Raw genomic sequence first — 20,169 nt, forward strand, 5'->3', positions numbered from 1 at the left:
CATCTGGTTAAAGCTAAACCAGTAATGATTCCAGCTGCACAGAGAGCTACAGCAGGAGCAGTGCCGAGGGACCATGCTGGCCTCATGACCTGAAAGGGTTTCATTTACTGAAAAATCAGAAGATGATAAATGAATGTACACTAGCTTAGAAGTAAATTGTTCCAACTCATAAGGAAAACATTTCTATTTCCTTTGAGGCCCTTTGTCTAAATTGAGCTCCTCTGATCGACTGTGAGGGCAGAAAGGAGAGACGCAGCCACCATTCCCAGGGGGTGCCCCAGGATCAACCTGGGCCAGGGTGTCAATGAAAGAATAAGGGGAATCACAGGCAGAGACTAATCAGGCAGCCTCTGGGGTGATCATTCACTTTGCAAGTGGGTAAGTAGGTTTTTGTCTCACTTCCCCACAGGACTGTGAAACCGTGTAAGCTCTGAGACTATTGTCCCATGTTGCACAGTAATACTCGGCCTCATCCTCAGGCTGGAGCCCAGTGATGGTCAGGGTAGCAGTGCTGCCAGATTGGGAGCCAGAGAATCGATCTGGAACCCCTGAAGGTCGATAGGTATTAGCATAGATAATGGTTCTGGGGGCTGTTCCTGGGAGCTGTTGTTGCCAGCTTACACCATAACTTCCAATATTGTTGCTGCTTCCAGTGCAGGAGATGGTGACCCTCTGGCCCAGGGTCCCAGATACAGAGGGTGGCTGAGTCAGAACAGACTGGGACCAGGACCCTGCAAGGGGGAGAGCACAGAGAGGGTGATGTTGTGATCTGCAGACAAGAGGAGAAAAAGTACTTCACATGTCCTCCTAGGGACCCTTCCCCTATACCCACATCCAGTCACCTGTGCAGTGAATGAGGAGTGTGAGGAGGAGAGGGGACCAGGCCATGGTGGAGGTCATCACCGATCCTGCCTTCTATGGCTCCACAGCTGAGCAGAGACTCCTCAGTTCTCTCTCCCTCTTCATCCTGTGAGAGTGGGTGGGCCCATTTATGTAAATAAGACTCCCAGCTCTCTGAACCCTCACTGGTCCTGGGTCAAGTCCATCTGCCTGAAGATGTCATGGGTGTGGGCAGAGGAAGGTCTGTGTGGGGCCAGGGCTGGGGATATTCCAGCTGTGAGCCCAGACACAGTCAGGGCCAGGTGGCAAGTCCCACATCTGATCACCTCTGAGTCCTGATAAATGGGACACAAACACCCTCTGGTGTCCAGACTCAGACACATCCTTGTGTGATATGTTGACCAGACCTCATCAGAAAGTGGCATTCCTACTACACTGACCACTGTCTATGCATTAAAGCCAGGCCAGTCCTCCCCTTACGTGTCCTCCCATCATCGTAGGACAGACTTTATGCTGGACTCAGAACCTCAGAGTGAGTCTGTCCATAGCTCTCATGGATCAGAACTCAAATGGTGTCTCCGCACAAACTCCCCTTAGATCAGGGAGGAGTTCAGTGCAATAACAGGTCCCCATGGACACATGGCTCCTTGTTTATGTGACTTCTCTGTGGTTTCCAGCACAAGCACTGAGGAGATGGAGAACATTTGTCTCCAGGTTGTTTGTAGAAACCCTGATGTGCATTCCGAGAGGTGATCCTCATTGAACATCTTTGTCATCTGTCACCGTTTCCACCTGCTCCTAACAACAGTTCTCCAGACACTCTGGGCAGTGTTTCCCTCCTAGGATCAGAACTCCCAGTACAGACACAAGTCCACAGAAGCTCTGAAACATGCGTATGTGTGGCACTGACCACAGAGTACAAGGGACAGACCTGTAGGAGGTCCTATAAGGGAGTGACACTGCTGATGTGACAGTGATGCAGTGACACATTTTATTTATTAGTAACCATTTGGCCAACTGTGCATCTGAAATGGGTGCAGGTTAGTTTATCAAAATTTAACTCAGATTGATTTAAATTCAGGGGCAATGCCAATGAGATGGTGCAAGTACAATGACTAGTGTACTTTTGTCAGATCTTTATTCGTCACAGAGAGAAAATGAATGGAATTTATGGTTAAAAGCACAGATGAGGAAAAAGGGGGAAATAATTTCCTTCTGTTTTCAGTTGAGTAGGAACCTATAAATTTGTTTCTAAAATCTGGTCTTGCAGGAAAAAAGCTGACATGGTGCCCAGTGATCCCCAAGAAGAAGCTGTTTCTATAAACTTCAGAGCCATCTCAGAGACAGAATTACCAAACAGACAGAGCCTCCAGGAAGTAAAGATTTGGACAGACTGGACACAGGGGTGGGCATAGCTGTACTCCCTGTGCCTTGTGTTTAGCATGTTTGGGACAGAGAAATTGCTCACTAAGCCACTCATGACTAGATGAAGGAAGTTCTATTACCCAAGACCAACTAGACTGGAAGTTTTTGTCCAAGTTCCCATATCTGAATGGAGGAGCATTGGAGTTAAGAGGAACCATGTCCCTGATATTACAGCCCTGTGGCCCTGGGTCAGAACAGAGGATTCCCCCAGCAGAATTCCATCTTCTTTGGAGGTGTCAGGGGTTGACTGAGGAAATGAGAGTCCAGCCTTGAGAAAACGGGGGGTTGTGTCCCACATCTCATGGGCTCTGAACTCCAAGGGAGCAGCACTGAGATGGGGGCCCTGTGTTCTCTGTAGGGAAGGATTTATTTAGGCAGTGAAGACCAATTTGAAAGCAGATCTTTTCATTATTTTCTATATCATAAGTCTAGGTACTCTTGAGTGACAGAAGCAAAATGGAGAATATGAAGGATTTCACACAGGGCAATTTTCTGGTTATCTTTCTCCCTAGAAATGGACCCCGGAGACTGGAATCTATAGCATGATCATTTCCAGTTTTCCCTGAAATCTTGACATGGAGATGTAGTTCAGACTGAAGAGCCAGACAGAGAGACTGAAGCCTGAGGAGAAGAGGAGGAGGGTGTGTGGGGGGTTGTCAAGGAGAGTCTGTAGGATCTGTTCCAAGTTCATGTGTAGCTTGTTCAAAAGGAGGAGACTGGGTTTGTGACCAGGGTTATTGTCAGTATATCAGCTGTGGATACATTATCAGTGACACTAGGTCATACTATATGGAATAAGATGGTGAAATTGATTGTGGATTAATGTTTTTGTATTGTGCGTGTTCAGTTGTAGACACAATACTTATTCCTGTCCATCTTCCCCAGATTGAGTGACAATGTAGTTGGGCTCTGATACAGTAACGGTTTGTGTCTTCCTGGGATCTCCCCATTTGTCTACTCTACATGCCTTATATGACACTCTCTTTCCCTGTTGAATGATAGATCATTATGCAGAAGATCTTGCATGTCTCTTCAGGCAAGCTTCTTTACTGAAAAGAGTATTGCAAACAAGATTATTGGGTCCAGAGGTTTTTGACCAGCTTCCTCATTATGTGAGACACTGTGAGTAATGAAAGCTGCTTCCACTGTCAGGAATTGTACCACAGTAATCCTCAGCCTCATCCCCAGGCTGCAGCCCAGAGATGAGCAGAAACCCTGCATTGACCAAGGCATCTTTGGAGCCAGAGATGTGGCTGGGGATCCCAGAGAAATGCTAAGTCTGAGTATCACCTCAGCAGACGCTCGGGAGGGCTTCCTGGCTGCTGCTGAAATCAGGTTAAGGAAGAAGTCCCCACACTGCTCACGATGAAGGTGAATCTCGCTGATGATCCCAGGGATGCAGAGAAAGAAAGGGCGGCTGAGTCAGCATAGACTAGGACATGGAACCTGCTAACAAATTTAAGGGTGATTCATCAGGCATCAGATTAAATTTATCTAGACTCTAAGCCAGAGTGGCTGACATAGGCTGATAGGTTGGTCTGTGTCCCAGAGGTGAACCCATACTTCTGCAGTGACAGAGTAGGGCAAAGGGCTAAAACTCCAGGCCATGATGTCACAGGCTCCAGTCCCCACAGTGGGATGAGCTATCCTCGGTCTCCTTTCCTCCTCTATCCTCTGTCACAGGAGGGGTTGTCCATGAACATGGGGTCCATCCAATGACTGCCCAGCTCTTCCTTGAGCCCTGGTGGTGGAGCTCAGCTCATACCACACACTGAGAATGATAGTAGTTGGCTTTAGCCTTGGGGAGAGGGCTTAGATCACACACAGGTCCCTACTGAGGGGACTCAGCAAGGCCAGAGATGTTACAGCCACTGAGTCCCCATCAGGGATCACAGGGCCCAGCCTCCAAGCAGTTTCCTTTGGTTGAATGGTCCTCACTGAGCAGCTGTGTAAGGACCACAGAACAGGTCATCAGTGCCCCCTTTTGGTCCCTGGGCAAACAAATCATAGCTCAAAGGCCTGAGAATAAAGCTGGATTGCTTCCTGTCAGTGTGGGGGCAGAGGAAGGAGCATGTACACAGCTGACTCTCCCCGCTTCAGGGCCCCATCCAGGCCCAGTGTCACGTGGCCTGAGTGGTGAGGGGCATGTCTGCAATGGTAACTATTTATTGGGCCCCTGCCTGGCTTTGGCTGCAATGGTTGTCAGTGGAAGCCAGTCTGAGCCTGACAGCTTCTCCCCCTGCCTCATGGACCTTCCACTGAAGAAGAATCAAGAGTGGGGGAGGCAAATATGGACCTCCCTACCTCACCTTCACCACTGGATGCAGAGAGACCAGAGACTGTACTGCTGCACCCATGGATCAGGGTATGGAGCCTGAAGGGATCCCAGGAAAAGGGAACCTGAGACAAAAGGACAGAAGAGTGAGCAAGAACATGACTCAAAGGTCCCTTGGGTTTAGATGAAGAGTCCACTTGGTGTGTATAAACAGAGGGAGAAAGAGATGAATAACATGACTCAGGGGAAGGGAACCTCAGCAACAATGGCATGAGCATTCAGAAAAATGAGACTCAGGCAGAGAAGGGCCTGACAAGCCCAGCAAGGTGGGCTTTGTTTGGTCAGGTCAATGGGTTTGCTTACTGGATCAGCATGATGTGTGGAGGCTCCTGGAAAGGAAGACAGGCCAGAGCTATGCGGCAAAGCGGGAGCAGGGAAAGCTAGGGGCATAAGGATGGAGGGAAAATAGTTTCCCTTTGGAGGATCAGATGGGAAGTCCAACATGGGGCATTCTAACGTCTAGATGGCCTCCTTTAATGTTTCACATGAAATCATGCTGATGATTTTTCTCACAGGAGAAGATAAATCCACAGTTCTTTTTTTTTCAAATTTTATTTTTTAATTTATTTATAAATTTTTATTATTTTCATTTACTTTACTTTTTATTAGTTTCAGAGAGAGAGTTTCGTGATTCATCACTTACATCCAGCACCCCTTGGTCCTTCCATCAAGTGAAAAGCTCATAATTTGCTACCTCTTAGAACATGAAAGAGCTCATCTTCAACACAGAAATTATCCTTTTTTTTTGAAATATCTTGGTGGAATCTAATTACTGTATTTAAAAATATATATTATTTAAAATACGTTCCATTTTTCTGGCTCCATTAGTAAAATAAGAGTCAAATTTTGTGACCCATGTTGATACTCTATAAGAGAGTCATGAGTGCAATATTTTGAAAATTACAATCAGTCACATTTGGAGGATATTGACTGAAATATCCCAGGGATCTTTCTACCCAGTCTACCCAGTCTTGTCATACTGCTTTGTCTGGTTCTGAAGTATTTAACCTCAGAATGACTTTTATTAGGTCCTGGAGTGATTCCTAAAAAGTAAACTTTTTCCTGAAATCCACCCCACATGTGCTTATAAGTGTGGCAATGGACAGGAGGTGATTGTTTGGGATCATGATCTGAGTGGTGGAAAAGTTTGAAAATATAAGGAAGAGACTACAACTTGGAAAAAGAAATGTCACAAGACCTGAAGATATAAAATAACATTAATAGAAAGGGAGAATTCTGGAAAGATACTGACAAGGAGAGCCCAAGGTGGGGAAAAACCAGGAGAGTTCAATTGTAACTCTTAATAGTTGGCCTTGTGTCCCAGAGGGGCAAAGTCATGGTGGAATCAGTGTCAGACAGACTGTGATTTCAATCCCTGTTAGCAGGACTCTATGAGTTTGGGACACTCAGCAAGGACACAGAGGTGACTGAGGGAGCCTGGGAGCAGGCAGAGGCTTGTATGAAGTATGGACAAAAGAAGTGATTCCTGTGCTTATACCTGAGTCTGGTCCTCACCTGACAGAGGGACTGGTGGAGGAGAGGAGCCAGATGTGGTGTGTTTGGAAGTGGTCACACTGAAGTTTCTGGGAACTCCTTGACCTTATTCCTACCTCTGGGAATAGGAGGCCATCCTATGAGCAACATTTTTTCTACTTTCTGCCTCTCGTGAGACCGCCTAAATTTCAGATCACCACACTGTGCTTGGAAGTGAGGGTGTCTTGGCCTGAAATTGGATGGGTACAGGAACAAAAGACTGCTCAGGGGGACAATGTGTAGTTTTATGGGATGGGAACAGCCAGACCTGTGTCCTATATCCCAGATACCACAGTCCACAGTCTGTATCCCAACATGAATTTCTAAGAGGATGAATAAAATACAATAAAAATTTTTAAAAAATAAAATTAATTTGTCTGAAAAAAAAGAAGAAAGGTGAAGGGAAGAGAAAGCAGATGGTGAGGAGCTATTTGGTGAACCTTCCATCATTTTCTTCTCTTTGGACCCCATGTCTCTCGGCTACATGGTTAGTCAACAAAACACGTCCTCTGTTACCCAAACCAATCAGGCAATCTCCTTCCTGGTCACCATGTTTTCAGGGAATATGGTGGAATGATCTGGTCCAGTCATCCTGAAAGCTAGGGTTCTTGATCTGTGGGCCAGGAAGGGTCAGTTTCTCTCGTCCAGAAGCTTTGTTCTGTGGTGGTTACCTGGGACTGCAGAGACATTGCAGCCCCATGTGGGAAGTCAGTTTGAGACACAATGTATTTTGCTTGTGAGTCCTCTCTCTTCCCCTAGGTAATGTCAGCTTTCTGAGCACAGGGACACACCCTGTATTTCCTGCACTGTGAGCTGAGCTCCTAGACCCAAGTCTGGAATGCAGTGTGGGATCTGGACATTGGGTATCCTGAGGCAGGCAGAGGTGGACTCTGGTCCTGGTGTCTCTCCTCACCCCTTGATATGGACTGAACTTTGTCTTCTCAAAATCCAATATGGAAACCCTAACTCATACTGTCATGTTTGGAGGCAAGGCATTGAAGGATGTAATTATGGGTAAATGAGGTCATAAAGTTTCTGTCCTAATAAATAGGGCTGGTGTCTTTATAAAAAGAGGTAGAGACTTTATATTTGAGCACACAGAGGAAAGGCTATGTGAGGACCCAAAGGCGTTTGACCATGTGCCTAGGCAGCAGAATGTTTTCCGCTTCCCCAACAAGACAGGAAACAACATGTGTTGGAGGGGATGTGGAGAAAGGGGAACCCTCTTCCACTGTTGGTGGGAATGCAGATTGGTGCAGCCACTTTGGAGAACAGTGTGGAGATTCCTCAAGAAATTAAAAATAGAACTTACCTATGTCCCTGTCATTGCACTCCTGGGTATTTACCCCAAAGGTACAGATGTCGTGAAAAGAAGGGCCATCTGTACCCCAATGTTTATAGCAGTAATGGCCATGGTCGCCAAACTGTGGAAAGAACCAAGATGCCCTTCAACAGACAAATGGATAAGGAAGATGTGGTGCATATACACTATGGAGTATTATGCCTCCGTCAGAAAGGATGAATACCCAACTTTTGTAGCAACATGGATGGGACTGGAAGAGATTGTGCTGAGTGAAATAAGTCAAGCAGAGAGAGTCAATTATCATATGTTTTCACTTATTTGTGGAGCATAACGAATAGCATGGAGGACAAGGGGAGTTAGAGAGGAGAAGGAAGTTGGGGGAAAGTGGAAGAGGAGGTGAACCATGAGAGACTATGGACTCTGAAAAACAATCTGAGGGGTTTGAAGCAGCAGGGGGTGGGAGGTTGGGGGAACCAGGTGGTGGGTATTAGAGAGAGCATGGGCTGCATGGAGCACTGGGTGTGGTGCAAAAACAATGAATACTGTTATGCTGAAAAATAAATAAAATTTTAAAAATAGATAAATACATGTTGAATGCATTACTTCAAAATATATTTATATAATGATTTAAACCATATATTTAATTAATATTTTGATTAAAATTTTTGAAAATTAAGCTCCAAAATTGGTTCACCAATTTGTCATTTCACCTAGATTTTAGTGAGCTGTGATTATGAAGCAGTGTAATGTGACCATCATCACAGTGTCATGTACAAAAGTGACACCACCGTAAATACAATTACAGTGTATTTCACCATCAATGCATAAGATTTCCTATTAGCCCATATATGATAACAGATAATACACTAGTCTAAAAAATATTTGTCAATTTTATAAATGAGAAATAATTTTATTTTCAATCTGCATTTCTTCACTTATTATGGACACTTCCGTATTTATGTACATTGACATTGGGTGTATTGCTGTCCTAGTGCTACCATAACAAAACACACAAACTAGGTGTCTTAACAGCAGAAATGTATCATCTTCCTTTTCTAGAGGCTAAAAGTCCAAAATCCAAAAGGTAGGGACTTGTCCTCTCTGAAGCTAGTAGGGGAAGGCTTCCTTGTCCCTTCATGCTTTTAGTGGTTTGAGGACAATTTTTAGCTTTCCCTGGCTTTCAGCTCAAACTTCAATCTCTGACTCCTTCTTCCCATGGAGACTTCTCATCTCCATATGCATGAATAGTTATAAGGACACCAGTTGCATTGGATTATGAGGCCAGCATCTTAACTAATTACGTCCATAGCAATCCTGTTTTGAAATAAAGTCATATTATTGGGTCCAGTGCTTTAGAATTTCAACATACCTTCTTTGGGTTGACAATTTTCATGTAGAACTTTAGAAAATAATCATTTTCAAAGAAGTTTACATTTGTTCATTGTCTTACAAATTATGTGATAGACTTGCTTTGCATTGAAATGGAAACAAATTTTAAAAAACTTTATCAACACACAAAATGATAGTTTCCTTTATTTGTTCTGAGCTGGCAAAGAATATTGCAGATTTTTCTGATGAAAATGTATTTGACTTAAATTCTTAGTTCTGATTTAGCAGATAGCGTTGCTTCTCTAATACAAAATAACTTAATTCTGCTTTTGTGCACCAATTCCTGCCAAGACGTTCATATTTTTTTTCTCCACTTTAAGACTCAAACATGAATGTTAATTCAGACCTATCCCAACCGCATTTCTGCATTGATGGTTAACATTTAGTTTATCCTGATAAGTAAGTGTCTGGGCATAGGATGCCAATGTCACATCATCACACTTGAACCATACTTGGTGAAAAAAGTTTTATCTTCTTTCCTCACTGGGTCTGTCACTGCACCAAGCACCACTCTTAAGTGTAACCACCAGTGTTGTTCAGCCTTGTCCTCAGGATAAAGCACATGGAGTGGTCCAAAAAAGAGAACCTGAAAACATGGTGGGGGTCCAGGAGTGTTTATTGCTTATATCCTAAATCAATGTCTGGAAGACTCGATCAGTCCCAAAACTTTATTTTCGCTTTTGTTTCCTTTGCCTTTGGACACATATCTTGAAAGAAGTTGCTGTGGCTGGTATCGAAGAGATTACTGCCTATGTTCTCCTCTAGGATTCTGATGGATTCCTGTCTCACGTTGAGGTCTTTTATCCATTTTGAGTTTATCTTTGTGTATAGTGTAAGGGAATGGTCGAGTTTCATTCTTCTACATATAGCTGTCTAGTTTACCCAGCACCATTTATTGAAGAGACTGCCTTTTTTCCACTGTAATTTTTTCCTGTTTTGTTGAAGATTATTTGCCCATAGAGTTGAGGGTCCATATCTGGGCTCTCTACTCTGTTCCACTGGTCTATGTATCTGTTTTTATGCCAGTACCATGCTGTCTTGGTGATCACAGCTTTGTAGTAAGGCTTGAAATCAGGTAACGTGATGCCCCCAGTTTTATTTTTTTATTTTTTTTTCTTGATTATATTTTCTTTTTTTTTCCCAATTTATTTATTTTCAGAAAAACAGTATTCATTATTTTTTCACCACACCCAGTGCTCCATGCAAGCTGTGTCCTCTATAATACCCACCACCTGGTACCCCAACCTCCCACGCCCCTGCCACTTCAAACCCCTCAGACTGTTTTTCAGAGTCCATAGTCTCTCATGGTTCATCTCCCCTTCCAATTTACCCAAAAGCAAATACCCTCCCCAATGTCCATAACCTTACCCCCCTTCTCACAACCCCCCTCCCCCCAGCAACCCACAGTTTGTTTCATGAGATTAAGAGTCACTTATGGTTTGTCTTCCTCCCTATCCCATCTTGTTTCATGGATTCTTCTCCTACCCACTTAAGCCCCCATGTTGAATCACCACTTCCTCATATCAGGGAGATCATATGATAGTTGTCTTTCTCTGCTTGACTTATTTCACTAAGCATGATACGCTCTAGTTCCATCCATGTTGTCGCAAATGGCAAGATATGATACTCTATGTGGAAAACCCAAAAGACTCCACTCCAAAACTGCTAGAACTTATACAGGAATTCAGTAAAGTGTCAGGATATAAGATCAATGCACAGAAATCAGTTGCATTTCTCTACACCAACAACAAGACAGAAGAAAGAGAAATTAAGGAGTCAATCCCATTTACAATTGCACCACAAACCATAAGACACCTAGGAATAAACCTAACCAAAGAGGCTAAGAATCTATACTCAGAAAACTATAAAGTACTCATGAAAGAAATTGAGGAAGACACAAAGAAATGGAAAAATGTTCCATGCTCCTGGATTGGAAGAATAAATATTGTGAAAATGTCTATGCTACCTAAAGCAATCTACACATTTAACGCAATTCCTATCAAAGTACCACCCATCTTTTTCAAAGAAACGGAACAAATAATTTTAAAATTTATATGGAACCAGAAAAGACCTCGAATAGCCAAAGGGATATTGAAAAACAAAGCCAAAGTTGGTGGCATCACAATTCTGGACTTCAAGCTCTATTACAAAGCTGTCATCATCAAGACAGCATGGTACTGGCACAAAAACAGACACATAGACCAATGGAACAGAATAGAGAGCCCAGAAATAGACCCTCAACTCTATGGTCAACTAATCTTCGACAAAGCAGGAAAGAATGTCCAATGGAAAAAAGACAGCCTCTTCAATAAATGGTGTTGGGAAAATTGGACAGCCACGTGCAGAAAAATGAAATTGGACCATTTACTTACACCACACACAAAAATAGATTCAAAATGGATTAAGGACCTCAATGTGAGAAAGGAATCCATCAAAATCCTTGAGGAGAACACACAGCAACCTCTTCGACCTCAGCCGCAGCAACATCTTCCTAGGAACATCGCCAAAGGCAAGGGAAGCAAGGGCAAAAATGAACTTTTGGGATTTCATCAAGATCAAAAGCTTTTGCACAGCAAAGGAAACAGTTAACAAAACCAAAAGACAACTGACAGAATGGGAGAAGATATTTGCAAACGACATTATCAGATAAAGGACTAGTGTCCAAAATCTATAAAGAACTTAACAAACTCAACACCCAAAGAACAAATAATCCAATCAAGAAATGGGCAGAGGACATGAACAGACGTTTCCCCAGTTTTATTTTTGTTTTTCAACATTTCCTTAGCTATTCGGGGTCTCTTCTGATTCCATACAAATTTTTGGATTATTTGCTCCAGCTCTTTGAAAAATACCGGTGGAATTTTGATCAGAATGGCATTAAAAGTATAGATTGCTCTAGGCAGTATAGACATTTTAACAATGTTTATTTTTCCGATCCAAGAGCATGGAATGGTCTTCCATCTTTTTGTGTCTTCTTCAATTTCTTTCATGAGTGTTGTGTAGTTCAGGCTTCTACTGGCAGTATGGATAGTTAGCATTGGTAACTGTTCCAGTGCTGGAGCAACAGGTGAGAGTCATTGTCCCTCATGGGGAACATAGTCAGTGAGGGCCCCCAAGTCACCACAGCCTGAGAACGTGCCCCTACTATAAAAATAGTCACATGTAGGAATGTAGAATAAAGGCAAGGGGATCCCTCCAAGGGTTGGCTTCTGAAATCTCCATGAAACTGGGCAATGGGTGAGGAGGGGAGGTGGAAGAGAAGAGTCCAGGTCATGCTATGGATTTTCCACAGATACCCTGACCTTACAGCTGTTGCTGATCTCTGGGATGTGTCCTTTGTCTCCTCCTGAGCTTTTGGGGTAAAGGGTGTCTTTGGCCGTGCATTATGTAAATATGAGTCCAGAATGCCCTTTAATTCTAGGTCCTCAGTCCAGCTAAAAGATCGCCGCCCCTGCCCTCAAGAGGAGGTTTGTGTGGTCGAGAGCTCTGAGTTTGTCCCCTGGGAGGAAGCAGCTGCTGTCACCTCTCACTCAGGCAGTTGGCAGGTGCACAGGGACCGGTCAAATGGAACCATTTCAGTTGATTTCAGGCCTTGCCAGCACTGAGCAGGTTCATAGCGCCCTCTGGTGACATCCTCAGGAGACTATTCATAGTGCTGGGAGCTAGTGATGATGAACATTTTTTTCACGTATCTGATAGCCATTTGTATGTCTGGATTGGAGAAGTGTTCATATTGAAAGGACCTCTTCCCCCTTCCCCTTGCTTAAACAACCCTCCTTTGTTTTAACGGCCCTATGGCTAAAAAAAGGCAACAGCATGTTGCAAAAGTGATAAGTAAACTTGCTTAAAGATATGCTGGGAGACCAGCCTCCTAGCCATGTTCGCCTAGTCACGTAGGCAGGATGCTTCTCTGCTGAGTAATGAAGACCTTGTATCCCCCTTCCCGCGCGTGCCAAGTATGCCTTTACATTCAAACCAGCCAATGAGAACCTTGTAACTATGCTTCTGCTTCTGTAAGAATGCTTCCGCTTATCCCCCTTCCCGCGTGCGCCAAGTATGCCCTTACATTCAAACCAGCCAATGAGAACCTTGTAACTATGCTTCTGCTTCTGTACGAATGCTTCCGCTTCCCGAAACCCCATAAAAAGGCCCTGAACAAAGGGCTGGCGCGTGAGTCCTCCTAAGACTTGATTGCCCGCAGGTACCTGTGACTACTCAATAAACCTCGTGCTGTTTGCATCTGATCTGTGGCCTCGGCTCGGTTTTTGGGTCCTGGGGTCTCCTCCTGAGGAGAGGTCCATTCCGGGGTGCTTGAAACCCGGGGGGATCTTTCATTTGGGGGCTCGTCCGGGATTCGAGACCCCCACCCAGGGACCACCGACCCACTGTCAGGAGGTAAGCTGGCCAGCGCTATATTCGTTGTGTCTGTGGTTGTGGTTGAATCTGTTACTTGTGATTTTGCGCACGCGTTTGGTTTGGGGTTCGATCGGATCCATTTGTATTTGGCGAGGGCCAGAAGGAGCTGACGGGCTCGGACTTCTCCCTCGCAGCCCTGGAAGACGTTCCAGAGGCGTTTGTAGTCCCACCAGGCGGGACATTTGGGTCCTTCGGGACATCTATGCCCCGGGGCAGCGGGGCATTTGGAGCTCGGCTGGTATCGGAGGGATATGCGGCCTTGGTTGGAGAGGGGGAATCCGGACCCCCTGGATCTCCGCTTGAGTTTTTGCTTTCGGTTTTGCGCCGAAACCGCGCAGCGCGTTTGTTTGTTCTGTGTCTGAGTCTAGTCTTTGTCTCTGTGATAATAACCTTTTTTGTTCTTGAAATTATGGGACAGACAGTGACTACCCCCTTAAGTCTGACCCTAAGCCACTGGAGCGACGTCCAGGACCGGGCAAACAACCAGTCGGTGGAAATACAGAAAAAGAAATGGGTCACCCTCTGTTCCTCCGAATGGCCCACTTTCAATGTAGGATGGCCACGCGATGGCACCTTTAACCTTGATATTATTTCTCAGGTGGAAGCCAAAGTTTTCAGCCCCGGGCCCCATGGACACCCCGATCAGGTGCCCTACATTGTCACCTGGAGGGCTCTAGCTTCAGACCCCCCACTTTGGATCCAGCCCTTTGTTCCCCTTCCTAAACCCTGCTCTTCCCCTATCACCCCCACTGCCCCGCCTCCCCTAAGAGAGCAATTGTCCCATCCCCAACCCACTCCTCCTCCACCCACTCCTACTTCCTCTTCTCTTTACCCTGCCCTCACCCCGCTCCAAGACAAGTCCCCAAAACCCCCCAAGCCTGCTCCCGTTTTGCCTCCAGACACGGGGTCCCCTCTTATCGACCTGTTAACAGAAGACCTCCTCCATACCCGAAGGCTGCAACAGAAGAGCGAGAGCCTAGTTCTCTGGCGTCACCCATTGCGGGGCGACTTAGGGATCGACGTGTGCAGCCTCCGAGCCAAGCCTCCCAGGCTTTCCCCTTGAGGGAGGGTCCAAATGGTCAGCCACAGTATTGGCCCTTTACCGCTTCCGACCTTTATAACTGGAAGCAGCATAACCCCCCCTTCTCTAAGGACCCCGTCGCCCTGACTAACTTGATTGAATCTATTCTAGTTACCCATCAACCCACTTGGGATGATTGTCAGCAGCTGTTGCAGACTCTGCTGACCTCGGAGGAAAAACAGAGAGTCCTCCTGGAAGCCCGAAAGAACGTACCGGGCGATGATGGGCGACCAACCCAGTTGCCCAATGAGATCGACACAGCCTTTCCCTTAACCCGCCCAAATTGGGATTTCGCCACACCTGCAGGTAGGGAGCACCTTCGTCTCTATCGCCAGTTGCTCATAGCGGGTCTCCAAGCAGCCGCGAGACGGCCCACTAATTTGGCTCAGGTTAAGCAAGTAATACAGGGGAAGGAAGAAACACCTTCTGCCTTTCTAGAAAGACTTAAGGAGGCTTATAGAATGTACACCCCATATGACCCTGATGATGAAGGGCAAGCAACTAGTGTATCGATGTCCTTTATCTGGCAGTCAAGCCCTGACATTAGGAGCAAATTACAGAGATTAGAAGGGCTACAGGGGTATACGCTGTCTGACTTATTAAAAGAGGCAGAAAAGGTGTTCAATAAGAGAGAAACTCCAGAAGAGAAAGAGGAGAGAATGTGGTTAAGAATGAAAGAGGCACAGGACGAGAGAGACAAGAAGCGGAGCAAGGAATTGACTAAGGTATTGGCCACCGTAGTCACTCAGGGACAGAACAGAGAGGGAGTCAGACTGGGAGAGCGAGAACGAAGAGGGACCAAACTGGACAAAGACCAGTGTGCCTATTGTAAGGAAAGAGGACACTGGGCACGAGAGTGTCCCAGGAACCCCAAGAATCTCAGAGGACCCCCAACGCCCAAACCACTGACTTCCCTACTGACGTTGGAAGACTAGGGAAGTCGGGGCCAGGAGCCCCCCCCTGAGCCCAGGATAACTTTAAGCGTCGGGGGGCAGCCAGTTACCTTCCTAGTAGACACCGGGGCCCAGCATTCAGTCCTAACCCAGACTCTAGGACCACTCAGCAACCGAACTGCTTGGGTACAAGGAGCAACTGGAGGAAAGAACTATCGGTGGACCACGGAACGCAGGGTCCAGCTGGCTACCGGTAAGGTGACGCATTCATTTTTACACGTACCCGATTGCCCCTATCCGTTACTGGGAAGAGACCTTCTAACCAAGTTAAAGGCCCAAATCCACTTCAACCCGGAAGGGGCGGCGATAACAGGCCCCAACGGGGGACCCTTACAGGTACTAACCCTCCATTTGGAGGAAGAATATAGACTATATGAACCTGAACAACCCTCAGAGGTCCAAAATGGAGCCTGGCTAAAAGAATTCCCTACGGCCTGGGCGGAAACGGGGGCCATGGGAATGACTCATCAACAACCCCCTCTCTTAATCCAACTCAAGGCAACAGCCACCCCAGTGTCGATAAAGCAGTACCCAATGTCTCATGAAGCCCGCCAAGGCATAAGGCCCCATATTAAGAGACTTCTCGATCAAGGAATCCTAATTCCCTGCCGGTCACCTTGGAATACACCTCTCTTACCAGTAAAAAAACCCGGCACAGGAGATTACCGGCCAGTACAGGATCCGAGAGAAGTTAACAAAAGAGTTGAGGACATACATCCCTCCGTGCCCAATCCATATAATCTACTGAGCACCCTGCCCCCTTCCCATAGATGGTATACGGTGCTAGATTTGAAAGATGCCTTTTTCTGTTTAAGACTACATCCGGTGAGCCAACCATTCTTCACCTTTGAGTGGAGGGACCCAGATCTTGGGCTCTCAGGACAGTTAACTTGGACCCGGCTTCCCCAGGGTTTCAAGAACAATCCCACTCTGTTTGACGAGGCGCTGCACAGAGACTTAGCTGATTTCCGGGTGCAGCATCCCTCCCTGGTACTTCTTCAATATGTTGATGATCTCCTCTTGGCTGCTAACACCAAGGAAAACTGCCTGAATGGCACTAAAGCCCTCTTACGGGCACTGGGACAGTTAGGGTACCGGGCCTCAGCAAAAAAAAAGCCCAGATATGCCAAAAACAAGTCACCTACTTGGGATACCAGCTGAGGGAAGGACAGAGATGGCTCACTGAGGCACGAAAGCAAACTATCCTCCGCATTTCCACACCCACCACCCCACAACAGCTAAGGGAATTTCTGGGAACTGCTGGATTTTGCCACCTATGGATCCCTGGGTTTGCAGAAATGGCAGCCCCTTTATATCCCCTCACTAAGCAAGGGGCTCAGTTTCACTGGGGCAAGGAGCAGCAACAGGCCTTTTCCAACATCAAAAAGGCTTTACTAGAATCCCCAGCCCTGGGACTCTCAGATGTGACTAAGGCCTTCGAACTGTTCATAGATGAAAAACAGGGCTATGCCAAGGGAGTACTAACCCAAGGCTAGGGCCTTGGAAGCGCCCGGTGGCCTACCTGTCAAAGAAGTTGGACCCTGTGGCCGCTGGTTGGCCACCCTGTCTGCGAATGGTGGCTGCCATCGCCATCCTAGTCAAGGACGCGGGCAAGCTAACTTTGGGCCAGTCACTGACCATCTTGGCCCCCCATGCGGTTGAAGCCTTGGTCAAGCAGCCCCCAGACAGGTGGCTCTCCAATGCTTGCCTGACTCATTATCAGGCCATGCTCCTGGACACTGATCGTGTACAGTTTGGGCCTGTGGTAGCGCTCAACCCTGCCACCCTACTCCCCTTACCCAAGGCAATGGAAACACATGATTGCCTCCAGATTCTAGCTGAAGTCCATGGCACCCGAAAGGATCTGACGGACCAGCCCCTCATGGGAGCGGACTACACCTGGTATACAGATGGCAGTATCTTTCTGCACAATGGCGAGCGAAGAGCGGGAGCTGCAGTGACTAGTGAGACAGAGGTAATCTGGTCCAAGACGCTATCCCCTGGGACATCAGCTCAGCGGGCGGAACTCATCGCCCTGACCCAGGCTCTGCAGATGGCAGAAGGTAAGAAACTAAACGTTTATACCGACAGCCGCTATGCCTTTGCTACGGCCCACGTGCATGGTGAAATCTATCGGAGGAGAGGGCTCCTCACCTCCGAGGGAAAAGAAATTAAAAATAAACCTGAAATACTGGCTCTGCTCAAAGCTTTGTTCCTGCCCCAAAAGTTGAGCATTATACACTGCCCGGGTCACCAAAAGGATAATAGCCCGGTGGCAAGGGGAAAACAGCTGGCAGATCAAGCTGCTAAGGAAGCTGCCCTGGGGGAAAAAGAGACTGGGCCCATTCTCACCCTGAGCACACGGCCCCCACAAGAAAATAATAAACCTATGGAATACAGTTCTGAGGATCAGGAGCTGCTAAAGAAAATGGGGGCTACATGGGACCCGAGAGAAGGGACATACATCATGAACGGAAAAATTGTTATGCCCACTTCGTATTCTCACCACATAGTCCAATCCTTGCACTCACTGACCCATCTGAGCGAAAACAAAATAAAAACCCTCCTAAATAATGAGCACCAACCGTATTTGTTACTAAACCAAGACAAGGCGTTGCGATCCATAATTTAAAATTGCTTAGTCTGCGCACAAGTAAATGCCAGGAAAACTTATGCTGCCCCTGGAGTGCGCGTTCGAGGACATCGCCCTGGTGTTCACTGGGAAATCGACTTCACGGAAGTAAAACCTGGACTCTATGGCTACAGGTATTTGTTAGTTTTTGTAGACACTTTTTCAGGATGAGGATGGGTAGAAGCCTTCCCCACCAAGCACGAGACTTCGAATGTGGTCACCAAGAAACTACTTGAAGAAATCTTCCCCAGGTATGGGATACCCCAGGTATTGGGCACTGACAATGGTCCAGCCTTCATCTCCCAGGTAAGTCAGAAGGTGGCCAAGTTATTGGGGATTAATTGGAAATTGCATTGTGCATATAGACCCCAGAGCTCAGGGCAGGTAGAGAGAATGAATAGAACAATCAAGGAGACTTTAACTAAATTAACGCTTGCAACTGGCTCTAGGGACTGGGTCCTCCTCCTGCCTCTGGCCCTATATAGGGCCAGGAATACCCCCGGGCCCCTAGGGTTGGCTCCTTTAGAAATATTATATGGGGCCCCACCCCCTATTGTAAACCTTTTCAATCCTATTGATCCTCATGTTTCTTCTCTTGCCGATCGCGCTACCCTACAAGCCCACCTCCAGGCACTCCAGATCGTTCAGAAAGAGGTCTGGAGGCCACTGGCTGCAGCTTACCGGGAGCAGATAGAAAATCCAACTGTGCCACATCAATTCCAGATCGGCGACTCTGTCTGGATCCGCAGGCATCAGATCAAGAGCCTTGAGCCCCGATGGAAGGGACCCTACACCGTTCTCTTGACCACCCCGACGGCGTTAAAGGTCGACGGCATCGCAGCTTGGATCCATGCCTCCCATGTAAAGCCAGCTCCTCCGGAACCAGACGACCCGGCAAAACCCGACCTCAAGGAAAAATGGAAAGTTCAGCGCACTCAAAATCCGCTAAAGATAAGACTCGTGCGACCCTAGCACTGACTATTCTTTTTTTTTTTTTTAAAGATTTTATTTATTTATTTTTCAGAGAGAGAGGGAGAGAGAGCTAGCACAGGTAGACAGATAGGCAGGCAGAGGCAGAGGGAGAAGCAGGCTCCCTGACAAGCAAGGAGCCCGATGTGGGACTCGATCCCAGGAGGCCGGGATCATGACCTGAGCCGAAGGCAGCTGCTTAACCAACTGAGCCACCCAGGTTCTTGCTCTGGGTATTTCGAGTTCCCAAGGGTCCCCTCACTCGGTAAAACAGCTCACTTGGCAGATCCTATCGCAAACAGGGGAGATAATTTGGGAGACCTCTCAGCAGCATGCCCCCTACACATGGTGGCCATCCCTTACCCCTGATTTTTGCCAACTAGCGGCAGGGCTTGAAACCTGGGACATCCCAGATAAAAGCCACAACGACTTAAATGTTTCAAACTTACCTTGCCCAACAAAGATGCGCTATTACGGGTGTGCCTGTCCCAATTTTCGCTTTGCATTAGGCCAAAATGATTTCTACGTTTGTCCTAAGGACGGCAGAAGTCGGGCCCAGGCCTATAAGTGTGGAGGATATCAAGAATATTTTTGTGCCTCATGTGGCTGTGAAACCACTGGCGATGCGTACTGGAATCCCACCTCATCATGGGATCTCATAACAGTTAAACGTGGGTTCAGGAAATTATGGTGCCCCACCACAGACACTGGAGGGCCGATGGCAGATGGATTATCCTTACCACTAAACATAAGCTTTACTAAAAAGGGAAAAGAGTTTTTAGACTGGACTTCTGGTCGCACTTGGGGTCTGCGATGGTACCTCAATTATGCAGACAAGGGAGTTACTTTCAAAATTAAATTAAAAATTCAAGACCTACAGACCCGCCCGGTGGGCCCGAACCCAGTACTTCCCGCCCTGAGGGCGTCCAACTCTCCCCGGTCGAGAATCTCTAGACCAGCAGCTGGCGGTACAAAAATTCCTAGGCCAGCAGTCAAAGGTACCCCAGTCCCTGCAACTCCCACAGCTGTGCAAACCAGAAAGACCCCAGAAATACCCAGGACAGGAGATAGGCTCATTAACTTAGTCAGAGGAGCCTATCAGGCTCTCAACCTCTCTAGCCCTGAGAGGGCAAGCAATTGCTGGCTATGTCATAATCCAAGCCCTCCATACTATGAGGGCATAGCCCTCTCTGCTAATTACACTAACTCTACCACCCCCAGCCCCATGTGTCTTGCCCAAGACCATAGCCTAGCCCTCTCACAAGTTTCAGGAACAGGACTATGTATAGGCAC

General features: G+C 46.8%; 1 gene segment (V, D, J or C); it reads right to left on the bottom strand.

Moving 5' to 3' along the window:
* Positions 1–363: 363 nt before the first annotated feature.
* Positions 364–976, bottom strand: LOC122903625. The segment is given in 2 exon segments: positions 364–731; positions 843–976. Coding segments are annotated over 2 exon segments (426 nt in total).
* Positions 977–20,169: the final 19,193 nt, after the last annotated feature.

This window comes from Neovison vison, chromosome 3, assembly GCF_020171115.1.
Source record: "Neovison vison isolate M4711 chromosome 3, ASM_NN_V1, whole genome shotgun sequence".
NCBI classification, from domain to species: Eukaryota; Metazoa; Chordata; class Mammalia; order Carnivora; family Mustelidae; genus Neogale; species Neogale vison.